Consider the following 17127-nt stretch of genomic DNA (forward strand, 5'->3'; position numbering starts at 1 on the left):
CCAAAATTGACGCAAGTGTGGGCGACACCAAACTACGCTGACTTTGAGCTTTCATGATGTAATGTGCGTTTGTTTTTAAGTTTGAACTTTGTACTACTCCTTTTCTGACCCGAAATGCAATGTTGCAGTATATTTATGATATTGCAGAATTTTTCTTTATTGTACAAGCTCCATCAATCAAGTTTTAAGACTCTCCAAATAACAAGAACCCCAAGGTCAAAGCATCATCGCACTTATCATATCCTAACTCCTCCCATCCTTTGTCCCGTCGTTTCTCTTCAGTACGCAGAGTCCCGCCCAGGTTCTCCATCCCGCCCACCAACCAGGAAGTGATGCCGGGCGGTAGCGTCAACCTAACGTGCGTAGCGGTGGGCTCGCCTATGCCTTACGTCAAGTGGATGATGGGCTTGAAGGAGCTGACTCGTGAGGAGGAGATGCCCTTGGGACGAAACGTGCACGAGGTCACCAACATCCGCGAGTCGGGCAACTACACCTGCGTGGCCATGTCCTCGCTGGGTATGATCGAAGCCACGGCGCAGGTCACCGTCAAAGGTTAGCGCTCGCTACTAAAGCTTTTCCAACTAGGACGCGGGATGATTGCTCAGTTGGGTTCTCCAAACTTACTTTCTTTGGTACCAATGTTTTTCCGTAGCTTTGCCAAAGCCCCCCGTTTCTCTCACGGTGACTGAGAGGACGGCCACCAGCGTGACGCTGACGTGGGACTCGGGAAATCCCGAACCCGTGTCCTACTACATGATCCAGTACCGCGCCAAGGCGTCGACCAATGGCTTTCAGGAGGTGGAAGGCGTCGCCACCACCCGCTACAGCATCGGCGGCCTCAGCCCCTACTCAGAATACGAGTTCCGCATCATGGCGGTCAACAACATCGGCCGCGGGGCACCTAGCGAGCCGGTGTCGACGCGCACGGGCGAGCAAGCCCCGTCGTCGCCCCCGCTGCGTGTCCAAGCCCGGATGCTGAGCGCCACCACGATGCTTGTCCAGTGGGACCCGCCCGAAGAACCCAACGGGCACATTCGGGGCTTCCGCATCTACTACAGCTCGGACCACACGGCGCCGCTCAGCGCCTGGCACAAGCACAACACGGACGACAGCAGCCTGACCACCATCTCCGGGCTGACGCCAGACATCACCTACAGCCTAAGGGTGCTGGGCTTCACCTCCGTGGGGGACGGCCCGCCCTCCGAGGTCCTTCAGGTCAAAACCCAGCAGGGAGGTGAGTGTCCAAAAATCCCTCCTGGGCTCTTTGGCCACATTTATTTATCATCTCTCTTTCCTCTCAGTCCCGTCCCAGCCGTCGGGCTTCACGGCTGAAACGGAGCTGGACACTTGCGTCTTGCTGTCGTGGTTGTGGCCCCTCCAAGACCCCATCATCAAGTACGAGCTGCAGTACTGGGAGGACGGCACGGACAACAAGGTTAGAAACACCGATGATCTACCAAGTAGGTCATGCAAAATGGGGATTTGCTGCTACATAATTCACGCAAGGGCCCTTTGGGTCATGCATATTCTAACTTAAACAGTTCCCACTTAATAAGATGTCACAACCTATTTCTGTTTTCCCGGCATTTAATTTGGGACTTCCCAAACTCACCAGATACACGTGACCTTCGATCCGGCCGGCTCTTACACCGTGGACGGCCTCAAGCCCGACACGGTCTACCGCTTCTCCCTGGCGGCCCGCTCCGAAATGGGCTTAGGCGTCTACACCCAGGCCATCGAGGCCCGCACCGCCCAGTCCAGTGAGTCTCATCTTGATTTTGTTTTATCATCTCGCTCCTGCCGCTAACCAAATAAAAGTCGCCCGCCCGCCGGTTCGAGGTCACCGCTTGCTTTCAACGAGCAAAGTTGAGTTAGTAAAATGGCAGACAGCGTGGGTTACCCCAATGTCAAAGTCAATTTCAGCACAGCATCAAATGTTGTGTGTGCGTCCGCCGTCCGTGTCCCCCAACACTAACGTCGTCCGCTTGTCGGAAGGCCGGGCTCTGTTGTTCGACGTCAAAGGTAGGTTTTATGTGTCCCCGCCACGTATCATCCCATCCCCTTCGTAAGACTCCCACCATGCATGTAGCGCATGAATCCCTTTATGTTTCGTACAAAACTCGCCCCAAAGAAGTCCTTGAATAATGCGCGTGTGAAAAATGTATTAGGCCTTTTTCCATTTGAATCTTTAATTTGATCTTGTTTTCATGCGTGGTCTTTTTCCAACACTCGCTTTTTTACGCCCCGGAGGCACGTGTATTTTCCGTGTTTTCTGATTCAACCTTTGTCGAGAGAATAATACGAGATGGATTTGAACGCCTAAATGTTATACAGAAGTTATTTCTGTTATGCTCAATTGACTCTAACACTTGAGAGGTACCAAAATTACTTTGCCAACATATGGTTAGCTTTAAGAAGTGTTTGATTATTACTATTATGTGGCAGCATTAAATTTAAGCATTCCTTTTTGGTTGTGGTAGATTTAATACAAAAAAAATTTACATGCAAAAAAAGATGGTGACATTTCCATATCAAATGTGAATTAGGTTTTGGTTGAACGAACACAGAGTGCACGCTTGGTGTCTTTCATGTGCGGCATCAAAGATTTAAAATCCCCAAAAAGACAATTCATATTTGATGGATATTGAGAAAAGCTGGCATTTGTACACGCTGTTTTCAAACATCAGCGGTGACACACTTTCGAATTGCGTTGCAAGACGGAGTAAAGCGTGACATGTCGCCGCACGTTTGAATGAGGTCAAAGTAGCAGCATCGGGGCAAGTGAGATACGTTTTAAAAGCAACATCAATGACGATGCAGCCTTGCTGAAAACAGGTGTGAAAATTTCAATGAGGCTAAATTAGATCAGGGCCAATTTAAGAGTGCAAAATTGAATCAACATGCCAAAATTGCAGAGGTGTATTTCAAGGAAAATGTCAATCAAAAAGCGGATTTATTCATTGGACCGTATTTTCCTCACTAGGACCGAACGTGCTTTCTGTCGCGTTGCCGTTTTAGGCTAATTTGAGGCACAAAAGACAAGCAAAATTTGATTCTGAAAGAATTTCCTTGGGCCTATTCAACCAGTTCTCATTCAACAGGGCCAAAATAGCTTGCCAAAAAAGGTGAACGGCACAACATGTCCCTCGGGGTTAATTAGTGTGTCAGCTTCTCATTTGGAGCTCGCTGTTCAGCGCGCCGCATCTTACCAAGGACATTTCATAGGCATGCTCGCTTTATATCCCATTTTATTTCCCCTTTGTGGTGTTCAACACGTGTTGCGATGAAGATAGAGATAGATGCATGCCGTTGTGTTACTATGCAAACCTCTGGACTTGGGACCATTGGCACCGTCTCACTCTGTTGCTGGTAATTAGCCCGAAAGACTGATGAGTCGCGGCTGAAAAAAAAATCCCCACCACCGCCACGCCGCTTCTCGGGCGACGACGTGCAAACATCGCTTGACACTTGTTCGCACCCCGGCGCCGTTGTTTGCTCACGTCGTCGTGGGAGCAGCGGGAGGGAGATAGCAATTCAGGGCAAATTACATCTTTATGAAAACACTGACCTGTAAAAATCTCTGGGATATTTTATATTCAGTTGTCATTGTTTCATGCTCCCGCATGTTTTATGAAGTGCCGCCACACACACCCGTTGGGAAAGTAGAGCAAAATTCTCAGTCCAGAGGTTGCATCTTAGTGTCAGAGGAAGCTCTTTGTATTTGTATTGCTTAAATTGCTCGGCGAACAATGGACAAATGTATTGGGACAGATCAGTTTCCTGATGTTTCGGGGCACCATTTTGGGGAAGGTTTCTTTCTCTTCCCAATGCTCCAGACAAAAGGGATGCGGGATGAGCTTGGTGCCGACGGGCCAGCAAAACAACATGACACTGATTGTGTTGAATTATTGATTTGTTGACTCGTACCCCCTTTCGGTTGAGGCTCAATATTTTCCCAGAAGTGTCCCAATACCTTTGTCAATTTCCAACTCAGATAACAAAAAGCTTCCATTTTTTGCCTTCAGTTTGCTTGTCTTTTAGTTTTTATTTTACGTCTGCTTGATCCACCCCTACCCCCCCATCCCCCTCCCTTGTGGTTGTGCTCCCCCCCCCCCACCCCACACAGCCCCCTCGGCTCCCCCCCAAGACGTGCACCTGGTCAGCCTCAGCTCCACCAGCCTCAAGGTGAGTTGGGCGGCCCCGCCGGCCGGCCGCCGCCACGGCGTCATCGTGAGCTACACGGTCAGCTACCAAGCGCTGAGCGGCGAGGACACAGAGCGCCACGAGGTGAGCGGCATCGGCGCCGCCGCCTCAATCTACGTCATCCAGGACCTGGAGCGCTGGACTGAGTATCAGGTGTGGGTGCGCGCTCACACCAAAGCGGGGCCGGGCCCCGAGAGCGCCCCGGTGAGGATGAAAACCCAACCGGATGGTAGGTTGACGCCAGAGATGGCAAACGTACTCACACACTGCGCTGTACATTTAAAAATAGAAAAAAGTGAGCTGAGCCGCTTTCCCTGTTTTGTCTGCCTTAGTATAAGAAAACCCAAAATCTAAATACTCAAGTACAGAAAAATCGACTGTGACAAAATTACGAGCGGTTGATGCAAATAAAATGCAAGACTTGTCTTCTGCTCCCCCTTTCTTCTGCTTTGTGTCTTGTTTGTTGATTAATAACAAATGAAAGCTTCTTTTTCTCTCTCTCCTTTTTCCTCCTTGTTTCAACTTTTTAGAATGTATTGCAGGTTATGTCTCAGACATCACCTCGGGACTTGCCTCTTTGTCACTTCCCTCTCTCACTGTTTGCACGCCCCATCCAGGTTCTTAAGTGGAGCACGGCACTCCCTTGCTCCCTCTTCTTCTTCGTTTGTTTGCTACTCCTCAGAGAAATCAGCCTGTAATGAATCTTTTTTGAAGTTCAGCTCATTTTCACGCCGTCACCGCACCCACACACTGGCCCACATTCTTGCCGGTCCAAAGTTGATCTTGATCCACCGCCAACGCTGCGTTTTTTTTTTTTTTTAATCAGTCGTTTCTTTCATCAAAGCTCCGTGCAAATCACCGACTCAGCATTTTCTCCACTTTGTTTTTGTATCCCAGTGCCAGGAGCGCCGCCCCGGAAGATGGAGGCCGAGGCGGTCAACTCCACCGCCATCCGCGTGACCTGGAAACCGCCGCTGCAGAGCAAGCAGCACGGCCAGATCCGAGGCTACCAGGTGGCCTACACGCTGGTGGAGAACGGCGAGCCGCGCGGGCAGCCCAACATCCTTGACGTGGTCTTGGCGGAGGAGCAGGTAGCTTATGTGTCATGTCTACCATGGTTAATTCTCTGCCTCTTTCACTCTCTACGAGTTCACGCTACTACTGAAGATACCTTTTTTTCCCCCTCCGTATCACATCTTACACCACGATCTTCCCTATTCACAGTGTGATGATTATCTCAAGAAGCCAATAAAATATCAACTCTGTTTGTCCTGCCGGCCGCAAACATTAATGGGAACACGCATTGGCGCGCCGCCCTCGCCCGCCTCTGAAAAAACATCTCATTTTTCACACTGTCTCTCGCTGGCCCGCGTTTCGGGTTAGCGGTCTGCTTGGGCGGCAAATACACACTGGCGCGCCCTTGAGCGAGGGGTCTATTAACCCTCATTAACAATCGTAAATATCCCGCCGTCTTCACCCCATCGCGCGGCGCCAAGGTCAGCCGAGTATGTCGGATCCTTTTTCACCATAGGACATCCTTTTGTCAAAGGCGGAATGAAAATTGTTGGTGTGGACAGATGTCGGCATAAAATTAGCATCATTAGTTGCAGGGCAGCTGGGGGTTAAGTGCAAAGGCTTTGTTTGCCTGGATAAATTGCAGGCTTAAGGAATCAGATAGGAACTTAATATTCTTCCTACAGTGAAGGTTTTATCATTTTTAGTTATGCAATATTTAATTTCAGTCTTTTTTTTATGGTGATATTTGAATACTGTAAGAGAAAAGACCTCACAATATCAATGTTTATACGTCACATTAAATGTTTCATGATAATCGTTCCATTCCATCAAACATGTTATTTTGATCATATCAATTCAATATCAATATTTTTTACACACAGAGAATACGATGACGACATTCAACTCGTACCATTTTTAATTTGAGCCGCGAATATGATGGTGTCTTCTTGCCTGTGCGTGAACTTGCCCGGTTGAACTCGACGTGACCTCGAGCTTTCGTGCCTGACAGCCGGGCTTTGTGCCAGCTCCGCACAATTAACACATCTCACAAATTGCCACTGGAGTCAGTCTTGACGACGCCTGTCTTAGTTACTTTCTCGCTCTCTCTAAAAACCTGTTGTTCCCGCCTCGGGCATTTCTCTATCTTGCCTTCCGTGTCCTTTTTTCTTTTGCGTCATTCCTTTGCGTGCAAGTCGGTTCCCCTCGATTTAGTCATTTAGAGCAGGCGACCTGCACGGGCCTGCCCCAGACGTCAATGGAAGGAAGGACCACACAGTCAGCCAAAAACTCCAACGGCCGTTTTCTCGCCCAAGCGTCTCGCCCCCATGTAGTTATTGCCCTCCCTAAATGCAACTGTGTTGACACATCACACAAGTAATCGTCTAGGACTAATTAAAAAAACACACTTTACAGGTCAAAGTGACTCATTTTATTGTGCATAATTAGTTTTTTATTTTGTCACAAAAAATATTGTTTTAATTGACACAATTTGCATGTTATATTTTGCATTCTTAAAATTCGGGTACTTTGCTTTCTTTTTATAATATATTTTCTGAGTAAATTGAAAATAATCATATTACTTTATCTTCAATAATTTACATGTATATTAATTTAAAGCATACAGCGACACTTGAGCGCAGGTCACATTGACCCGAGAACAGTTTTGGTGTACCAAAGAACCAAACATAAGAGACAAAACATTCTTTGCCTTGTCACCCAAACCATATTTTGATCGGATGGGCAATTCCGTCTGCGTCGCTATCACCTCTCCCTCTGCTCTTATCTTCGGCTGCCGCTCGCCTCCTCACGCTTAGCCGCAATGCTACAAGGACCGCCGTGTGCGTGTGTGGGTGCTGCAAGCACCTCTTTTCAATCCGCAGCCCACACGGCACCCTGATTTTCCGTGCTAATTTTAAACTAAGAGCCGAGCGCTTACCGCGCCGTGCTATCGACCTCTTTTTTCCGACCGTGACAGACATCTCCTTTGCACTTCTCGTGACCTTTAGGCAATTATTACCTGTGATAAAAGTCCCTTTTCCACCGTGCAGTGCCTACTTGGTTCTTCTCGCTAGCACTTTTTTTTATGAGCGGAAAGGCCAGGTCGTGTTCCGAGCGTGATAAAGCTAGAAATAAAAATACATGCTACCGTCAAGTGACTCTGTGATTCAACTCTGGAGGCACTATGTACTATGTTCCACAGTCACAACAAATGATAAAAATTAATCTGATGTGCTAATGTTAATGTCATTTTTTGTAGCGGCTGAAGAATTACATATTTGTGATTATTGTCTGTCTACATGTGTTGCGCCACCATTCATTCCAACAGTTCCTAACAAAAAAATCATTTTGCATTGTTGTTAGCATTAAGCTAACAAACTCATAAGTCGGGTCACGCAAACTATCTCAAGACTTTAAAGCAAAATACGGACGGACAAACACAATCTTGGAGGGAGAGTTTATCAAAGTGCTCTCAACCCGGGCGGTAAACTAAATTAGAATTGGCAGGCGCAGCATTACGCTTTATCATACGTTTATCAGTGACAGCCATCGGAAAGTGGCGCGCTTTGTGGATGAATGCGTCAGCCCGTCTGTTTCTCTACACTTACTGCCCATGTTTGCCTACATTCCGCGCCCGCCTTTTCAGCTCCATTTTGCTTGACCGTTCATGCGTTTGCGCACTTCACGCGTGTTTGTGCTGGCTCTTGCCCGTGTGCGCGTGATTGTGAGAGTGTGTTTCGCTTCGCTGCCTCAGATAGGAGTTGAATAGAAATAGAAGAAAGAAAAAAAAGAGCACCTCAGCCCGTTTCACTCCATCACTCATGACAGCTCCTTCTCTTCCACCTCACTCGTCACGCCGCCGCCGCCACCTCGTTCTCATTTTGATAGCCACGAATCTCAGCCCGTGTCATCACATTTGCATTCGTCCGCGACATTGACACTTATCGGCTCGTGTTGGAAATAGAAATGTGTGCTGGGGTAATTTATACGTCTTGCAAAGAGTTTAAGCAAGAAAAGATTCAAACACGTGACGGGAAGCTAAAAAGAAAAAAAATGAAGCAACTTAGAGTTGATATTTTCATTGCTTAAAGTGGGTACAGTAAATAGTATGAGTCACTTTGGGTTTGACAGTTAATACGCCAGCTTACATTCTGTTAATATTTCAATGACATCTCATTTAGTCAGCTAACCGGTTGGGCCGGTAATCTTTGGCTTCATCTCATTCTTTAGTCAGTTTTAGTCCAAATCGCACTGCTCCGCCATTTTACTCAGCAGCACTTTTGCTCTCGTTAAATCATGCCAGCAAGCACTCTTAATCCTTCGCCAAGTCCTTACCATGACCTACCCGACGGCGCCCATCGGTGAACTTGGCCCACGAGTTGTTGAACTACGCAGCCAGTTGCCGGTAAACGGCAAGCGTTTGCATTCCGCACGGAGGAGTTTTGATGTCGGGGCACAAGTACAGTGGCGCCGGTAATAAGATTTCACGCTCAGCGTCGGAGCCGGCGGCAGGAAATGGGCTTTCGCGTCCCCCCGGGAGCCTCCCGGGGTGAACAAAGGGGAACATTTGGGAAACGTATTGAAATGTAATGAATAAAAAAAAGGGTGTGAGGGAAACACTTTCCTCCATGAAACGTCCACTGTGGTTCCGGTTAATGGAGATGTGTGGGAAAATGTTGTCTTAAGATTGATAGGCAGATGGCGAAACAAGGCAGTGCATCATAACGCCAGAAAGTTTCACAATCATTCCCGACCTTGACGACACACGTTCAACTTTTTTTTTACTGCCTCTCCTCCATCACGCTCTCTCTCTCTCTCTCTCCGTGCCGCTTCCTCTGCACAACACCTACATTCATCTGTCTTGTGACGGAAAAAAAGTCCAAGTGCTTTTTTTCCTGTCTGTTGTGTTGCCTCTTGACTCATTCTCCTCCCCCTCCGTGCACCCCACCCCGTGTCCTGTGTGTCTTCTCTCCCATCAGTTCAATATTACGGAGTTCACCGAGCATGTGAGTAAGCCTCATGTGTGCTGGTGGGTTTTTTCTTTTTTTTTTGACAGGGTCCCAATCTGCAGTTTGGGGGTGTTTATTGTGTGTTTGGGTTAAATGTGTGATGGTGTGCGTGCCATGCCTTAAATACATTTGATTTGTGCTCTCACTTTATGCATTACAACCACAGCGAGAGATTTAGAACAGGCGCTTTCGGGAATTTGAGAGGAAATGAGTTTTCGGATGGCAGAAACGACTAAATGTTATTCAAAATGTCGTTCCCAAAAAATACCTGACTTATTTAAACAAAAGCACAGAAGTAATCAAAATAGCCTATTGACAATTAGCGCGGGCCCAACTCGTTTGCTGCCTAAAAGGGCTGTCATTGATGTCAAAACATCATTATTCAGTTCAGCCATTTAAATTGAAGCAAAAGATGAATTGCTCTATTACTTTATTTAGAGTTCAAAGGGAAACTATTCATGTTCATATACAATGACTGTAGTTCAGGCCCGTCTAGTTAGCTACATGACTAGACTGGCAGTGAAATTCAAGTCAATTAGTGTAACTATTGCTGTATATACACTTAGGGCCCAAATTTAATTCATTCAGGCCCAGCTGGTTTGCATTCTGTCTTTTCCATAAGACACTCCATTCAGGCAGCAAACTAGTTGGGCTGTTTTTGCAATTGGAAAAGAAGGCAAATTAGTGTCAATGTTATTATTATATGTTCAGGATAACCCCCAAAATGTAATGTTTTGATTCCAAAGACAGCATGTCCAGGCAGTTGGGTCCAAACCTGTATGCATAATTTTAGCCTTGAATATTTTGGTGGGAATATTTAGACCAACGGAGCATCCGTTTTGATTTCAAAGCCGGCAGCCCACGGCGAAAGCAAACTAGCATCTTTCTCCATTGCTCGCTAACTTCAATTGATTCCCAAGACGACGTAGCCGTGACATAACAAACCTAGCTTAATAAAAGCGTCAGATGATTTATTACTGTCAAATTGGATTTCTCACGGCTGTCATTGACGAGCCCCTCCCTCTCGTCTATATTTAGCGCAAGCTCAGATGCTCGCTGATGTCTGAACGGCCGTCTAATCACCAAGAGGCGGCTATTTCATGTCACGTTTGGCATGTGCTATTTTCCCGCCGTCGGAACACGTCACTAAAAAGCTAACCCGTTGTCCATCAGTGCGTTTTATCATCTCCGAAATCAGCAGTGGCCTTTCATGTCGATGACAGCTCGCTGTTCTATGCTGCTGTCACATGTCGACCTTTTCATGCCGTTAAATTACCTCGGCTCCATGCGTACCGTTCCCGTGTCGGAGAATTCATCGGAGCGCTGTCGCAATAACAAACAGCCGTCAAAGATGTTGTTTTGCAAGACATCACCGAGGACTCGTTAAAAGCGCTTATAATGCAAATGTATTTTGTGTGTTGTTGTTTTTCTTGGAGTGTAATTTTCCCGCCTGTTTGCTGTTCCACTGTTTTATACAAGCACGTCCGTGTTCTTGTGTACTCGTATAGGAAGACCACCGTCCACAAAACGTCCAAATTTCCACTTCAATTTTTTTGTCGGGCTGCGCATTTAACTACTGTTGTCAAGTCATTTTGATTACAAAAGCCCCAAGGACGTGAGACGCTTTACCAAGTGCTCACACCAGGTCATTCATGTCGATGCGTTGCCGAATTCTTAACATCAATCAATGGACTGCCCGTCCGTCCCTGTGTCTTAAATGAGTTCAGACTCTTGTGGTCTTCCTTGCAGCCGGCATGAACACGGACAAGCTGGTTGATGGGGTTTGGAGTGTGCCTTGTAATTGGACATGGGAGTTTTTCTTGCCCAAGAAAAGTTCCTAGTCCAACTTGTGTGCCTTTTGAAAGATTCCAAATGTTTTTTTGGACTTGGTTTGGTAACAGATCGGACCAGAACACCCAGTGGATGTCCATTTGTTTTTCTGGCCGAGCGTCTGAGAAGGCCTGTGTGTGCGTTTGTTTGTAATATGGGCTTTTGTAAATGTCGCCACATTGCAGGAGGCCGTCATTACCGGACTGAAATCTGAGACCACCTACTCCATCGCTGTGGCGGCGTACACCACCAGGGGAGACGGACCTCGTTGCAAACCCAAATTGGTCACCACCACTGGAGCAGGTGTGAGAGTGTTCCTCACGGATCGATTCTGATGTTATTTTAGGATACTTACTTGAATACCGCTTTAAGCAGTTCTAGCCAATAACGTAGCACTGTGCGTTAATGATTCCAGTGCCCGGCAAGCCCACCATGATGATCAGTGCCACCATGGGCAACACGGCGCTTGTCCAATGGCAGCCCCCTAAAGAGATGGTTGGCGAGCTGATGGGTTACCAGCTGCAGTATAAGCGCACCGACGACGACACGTACACGTCACGCGAGCTGCGCAGCGCCGACGACCACTACACGGTGACGGGGCTGCACAAGGGCGCCACCTACATCTTCCGCCTCAGCGCCCGCAATCGCGCCGGCGTTGGCGAAGCCTACACCAAGGAGATCGGCACCCCCGAGGACGTGCCCTCGGGCTTCCCGTTGAACCTGCAGGTGACGGGCCTGACCCAGTCCAGCACCCAGCTGACGTGGGACCCGCCGCTGTTGGCCGAGAGGAACGGCAAGATCGTTTACTACGTGGTGGTTTACCGGGACATCAACAGCCAGCAGAACAGCACCAATCGCACAGCCGACACGCGCATGACCATCGGGGGCCTGAACCCGGACACCACCTACGACATCCGCGTGCAGGCGTTCACCAGCAAGGGTGCGGGGCCCCTGAGCCCCAGCATCCAGAGCAGGACCATGTCCAACGGTAAGAATCCGAGCAATCAAAAGTCAACTTTGCAAACGTCACATGACCAAACCCAGGAAACAAGTGAAAGTTTAAATAAATATAGTCGACCCTACGACAGGTCTTTGATCAAAAGTTGAGTTGAATGTAAGCTGTGTTTGATCTTTCCCCGGAATACATACATTAGATTAATTGAACACGGTATCGTCTTTGATGTTCACCAAAACACAAGCTTGGGAAAATCAAAGCCTTAAACGAACGATCATTAGTGACAAAAAACCCGAGGTTCAGTATTCGCATGCACAACGTGTGAACATCACGTCCTCTGCTTGTCAGCTTGTCGTTCCTTTTTTTTCCCGTGCCCGTCTTTTTTTTTTTTTCCCTCCCACATCAGTAGCGTGCATTCCTCATCGAGACCGGTGTGTGTGTGGTGTGTGTATGTGTGTGTGTGTTTATTGATTTATGGCCTACTAATCTCATTACACGCTGCAGTCACACCATCCTCCCTGCTGTCACATACGCAGTACATCGTCGTGCTTTTTATCGTTATATAAAGTCATGCTAGACATTCTTATTTGGGCGCTACGCTCATGTGACTTTGCCCATCGAGAAGATTCTTCTTTTACATTGCGACTGGTGGACCAAACGTGTTAATCAAAGGGTTTCTTTGCCCGTAGATTTTCCCACCTTGAACTTCGGCGTCAAAGCAGTCATGAAGACGTCAGTGCTCCTCACCTGGGATTTGCCACCCAACTACAAGTCCCAAGTGCCTTTTAAGGTGAGTGTCCACCAGGTCATTTTGACGGCTAATTGATGGCGCAAAGAATTTTATTTTATTTTTGAAAATTGTGGATCATTACACTTATTTCAATGATATAAAAGTGACTGCTGTTATGAATTAGCTTGTGTTTACCCAACTAGCAGTCTTTAGCATTAGCGCTGTTTGTTAACTCTGCGTCCCCGCTTCAGATCCTGTACAACCAGCAGAGTGTGGAGGTGCAGGGCAACCTGAAGCGCAAGTTGATCACACAGCTGCAGCCCGACACCAACTACTCATTTGTGCTAATCAGCCGCGGCAACATTGCCGGTGGTCTGCAGCAGCAGGTGTCCATCCGCACCGCTCCCGACCTTATCAAGACCAAGCCCTCGTACACCGCCCATCAGGCGCAGGGTGGCAAAATGGCCATTAACTTGCCCAAAGTGCAGACCACCACGCGTGTCAGGTCAGTGGAATGAACGGATTGGCAAATCTTGTCTTTCAAGACGAGTTACTTTTTTTATTGTCTGATTGCAAGGTGCTATGTGGAAGCACTATGAAGGCACCCAGGAGCAGTGTTTGGTGGGAAAACATTCTCATTCATCCAGCTCATTTCATTCTCAAGGCACTGAATCGATTTCAACTGCACCGTCCTCGTCTGCGTGTAACAGAGGCTGTAGATATCGTAATGCATGGAAGATGTCTTCCTCCCCCAAAATATTGATTGATTGCAATTCCCAACTGTACCAAAAGCCTCACTTTTGTCTCAGTTTGAGGGCTTGCTAATGACAGCAATTAGAGCTTCCTCACACGGGGCGTCCGATTAACCTCTGGAGTCCTGTGGGCGTTCCGAAGCTCCAGGCTCGTCTGGCTGTGTGGGTGTTTTGTTTATTTGGGGCAGATTTTTAAGAAAATTCTAATCTGCTGATGTTCTACTCTTTTCCGGCCTTCAAGTTTGTTCGGAATGTGAATTTTCTTTTTTTTTTTTGCCAGATGGTACTACATTGTCGTTCTGCCCGTATCCCAGTCGGGCCGGCGCTGGAAGAATCCGGATGAGATGGACCTGGTTGAGGTGAACCTGGATGAGGTGAGTATCAGCCAGCCGGTGAGCGATTGGCACGTTACGTGGCGGGAGAAAGGTCACCATTAACTCCGACTGGGCGGGAAGTGTCCGCTTGTTACCAATTATCCCCACTGCTCTCCTGGGCTTGAGCACGGTGGAGGTGGTCCAGCGTAGGGGGGGCGTGACTAATTATTGCATGCCAGGTCTGCAGACAGTGCCCATCTGCTCAGTACAGTCAATAAATAAATGCATCCACACATTGGATTTTAAGATATGTTGTCATATAATTTTGAGCCAATCAGAGGTCTTAGATTTGATCAAAAGTGCTTTTAAAAAGGCTCGGTCGCCTTAAACCCACAGATATAGTCTTCATGATTTCTTTATCATTTCTTTTAATAAAGGTTTTCCTGTCCCACGCGGGAACTGAAGCCTAACAATGGCGCGAATATTAATAGCAGCATATTTAAATAAAGCACAAGGCTGGTAGAGAAAGAGAGCTGGCTCCTTGAGTCATTAAACAGAGAGCGAGCGGGCCCATTGTCTCCTCTCTGCGACATCATCATTTAATAACGTCGCATCTGGAGCAGCGCTTGACACTAAACAAAATGCCGCCGCTGCCGCCGCCGCCGCAGTGCTCTGCAGCTGGCTCACTCACCAAATGAGTGAGACAGCTTTTGAGGTTCATTTTCTAAAGCACTAACAACAACCACAACCATAAAACACAATGATTAAAATTCCAATAATAATAGCCCTACTATGAAAATATTACTACTAGTCATTTCACAGGTCAATAAATACCAGATTTAAAAAAAAATGTCACTCTGAACAGTTTGAAGAAGACTAATCAAATCCATCAGTCTATGGCCCGTTTTTCTTTCCCACTGAACAATACCGTTTTTTCCGCAGCTGCTGAAATCGAGCGAAGGCCCCGCACTGAGGCGGCGGCGTCACCTGGACTCGTCCAAACCGTACATTGCCGCCAAGCTGGCCGCGCTGCCGCCCACCTTCACGCTGGGTGACGAGAAGCGCTACAACGGCTTCTACAACAAACCGCTGACCAGCGGGCAGGAATATGTTTGCTTCGTGCTGGCCGTCCTGCGATACGAAGGCACTGACAGCGCCTCCAATTACGTAAGTCGCAGCCACACACACAATTAATATAGAATCCTAGCAGATTTAAAGATTACCATAGACTATTTGTGCATTCAAATGACTTGCTAAGGGTTGAGCACCGCCTGCTTCGATCAATACCCCGACAATAAATTTTAGATGCCAAAGACAACTTGTTGATGGCATTGTAAGTAGAAATAGTTTTTTTTTTTTCAATTTCAGACCGAAATCCCTCCTCCTCAACTCGCCAAATTAAAAAGGAGTCGACCCCGCTCGCGCTCGCCACATCTCGCGTCTGACAAACTATTTAAGTTTATCGCCCATCCCCAGGCTCTAAGTACGCCGCCGCTAAAGCGTGTCCAGAATAGGCAGCAATGGAGAGCCAAATCGCGCTTGTTTTTATTGCCACTTAGCCTTTAATACAGCCGCCTCTAAAAGTCATTGCGGCTTGTCCCTCTAAGTCCGCCCCGCCCCACCCCGCCGCGCAGCCCAGCCCCCATCTGGCCCCTTCCAGCCCTGAGAGATGTGGCTTTTCGCAAAGCTCCTTACAATACTGAGAAACAAGACGCTTTGGCTTTTTAAGTGGACACATCAAAAAGAGCGCCGGCGATTGCTTTGGGCTGCCGCTCGACTCCACGCATGCATATTTAGTAGTCGCCGCCGCCGCCGCCGCTCCTCTAAGGCAGTGAGTGCAAATCAGGGCTTGTTGCTGCATTTTCAGCCCGTGTAAAAAGTATTGTACGGTTGTCACGGAAAGCTAAAAGTCACGGTTCGGTACATAAAAGAACAAGCTGCGTTGTAGTTTGTCCGACTTTGCACACTTTGAGCTGCAAAGGCGATGAGAAAGCCAACAGAGCCCTGCAAATCGGCACGTCTTCACCTCCATCTCCTCTCTGCCTTTTCCGCGGGTCTCTTTCACCACCGTGACGAGAGCAGAAGAGATTGATTAGCACAGCTGGAGTTAAGAGGCAGATGAGGGCCCGGTCACAGGGGGCCTAAGGAGCCTGTAAAGCAGCCCAGATTCCCTTGAAACGCTGCTTTAAATATCCCCCCCCCCCCCCTCCCAGTCCACCTCCACTGTGAAAAGGGGGGAAAAAAAGAGTGGGCAAGGAGATGCTAGGCCGCTGAATTTTCTCACCTTGAAGACACAACACCATGGAAGATAGAGCAGGAGAATGTTGATTGAAATGTTAAATGTGAGGAATAAAAGCCTCCCTTGGTTCCTGCGTAGGAATAAAGGAAGAGCCAAGAAGGAAAAGCGAAAGGTGCGAGCGAGGCTGCGGCGCGATCCGCTTGACTTAAAGCGGGACGCCGGCCAGCTGTCCCCCACGCCGCTCGACGCCTGTCGGACACGCTCGGCCGCGTTTAATGGGATTCGATATTTGTGTCTTTCTCTGCCAACCACCCTCAAGCGTGCGGCGTGCCTCCACCTTTAATCGCCCGCTTCAGTCGCAGACATTTAGCTACGAAGCGCAGCGTGCTTATTGACAGCTCGGCTAATGTCTTCAACACACCCGGACGCGGGTTTTGTCACCTACGAATTCCATTTACGCTCAGTGTGAATGTGAATTTCATCAGCCTGTTGTTATTTTGTTCTAATTAACTCAACACAAATAATTCCTCAGTCCCATCCACATAAGACATTTCCATGCATTTTCGGCACTTATGCTTAATATGCAAAAAAAGTACCACAAAACTCACCCTTAAGTTCGCACGTGTGTTTATGTGCGTCACGCGGTTTGGGATTAGCAGAAGTCATTACTCATAGTGGATCTACACTTAATTATATTTGGAGTCGGACCGGAACTGGCATTGAAAATGAGATTATTTTTTCCCCGGCAGAACAGAAGCACAACTACAGAGCTTGTCCCCTCACTGAACCGTCAGTCCAAATCTTTGACAAAAAAAAACAAATCTGTGGGTTGCGGCATACTGCGTCAAAACTCACCCGGAATTTGTTTTTCATCGCCTTGAAAAGAATCTAATAACGGTATACGCTGTACTGTAAGCACAGTTACTTCTTGCGCTGGTCCTGGTGGTGATTACGAGGCGGCTCTCGCTGATTGCATCACAGAAGCCCCTCTGCGAGCGACTCAGCGGGAATTTGTTGACTGTAAAAACAATTCTTTACTGGACTACAATCGACGTCGCCGCTTTTTCCCCTGGATCAAAG

The 17127-nt window shown here is 47.8% G+C and overlaps 1 protein-coding gene across 15 annotated transcripts in view; it reads left to right on the forward strand.

The window, feature by feature from the left end:
- The window catches only part of LOC125985110 (receptor-type tyrosine-protein phosphatase F), a 114641-nt gene that overhangs the window by 78327 nt on the left and 19187 nt on the right, over positions 1–17127 (forward strand). For 6 of the 15 annotated variants that reach the window (XM_049747633.2, XM_049747634.2, XM_049747632.2 and 3 more), the window contains 13 exons: positions 283–552; positions 653–1234; positions 1302–1435; positions 1616–1760; positions 4127–4432; positions 5101–5294; positions 9198–9224; positions 11243–11360; positions 11473–12045; positions 12702–12802; positions 12994–13247; positions 13775–13868; positions 14751–14975. In XM_049747633.2, coding sequence (XP_049603590.1) covers positions 283–552; positions 653–1234; positions 1302–1435; positions 1616–1760; positions 4127–4432; positions 5101–5294; positions 9198–9224; positions 11243–11360; positions 11473–12045; positions 12702–12802; positions 12994–13247; positions 13775–13868; positions 14751–14975 — 3023 coding nt within the window. The remainder of the gene's footprint in view (positions 1–282; positions 553–652; positions 1235–1301; positions 1436–1615; positions 1761–4126; positions 4433–5100; positions 5295–9197; positions 9225–11242; positions 11361–11472; positions 12046–12701; positions 12803–12993; positions 13248–13774; positions 13869–14750; positions 14976–17127) is intronic. The other 9 variants (XM_068648680.1, XM_068648681.1, XM_049747641.2 and 6 more) reach the window with 3 other exon arrangements.

Source organism: Syngnathus scovelli, chromosome 17 (genome assembly GCF_024217435.2).
Source record: "Syngnathus scovelli strain Florida chromosome 17, RoL_Ssco_1.2, whole genome shotgun sequence".
NCBI lineage: Eukaryota > Metazoa > Chordata > Actinopteri > Syngnathiformes > Syngnathidae > Syngnathus > Syngnathus scovelli.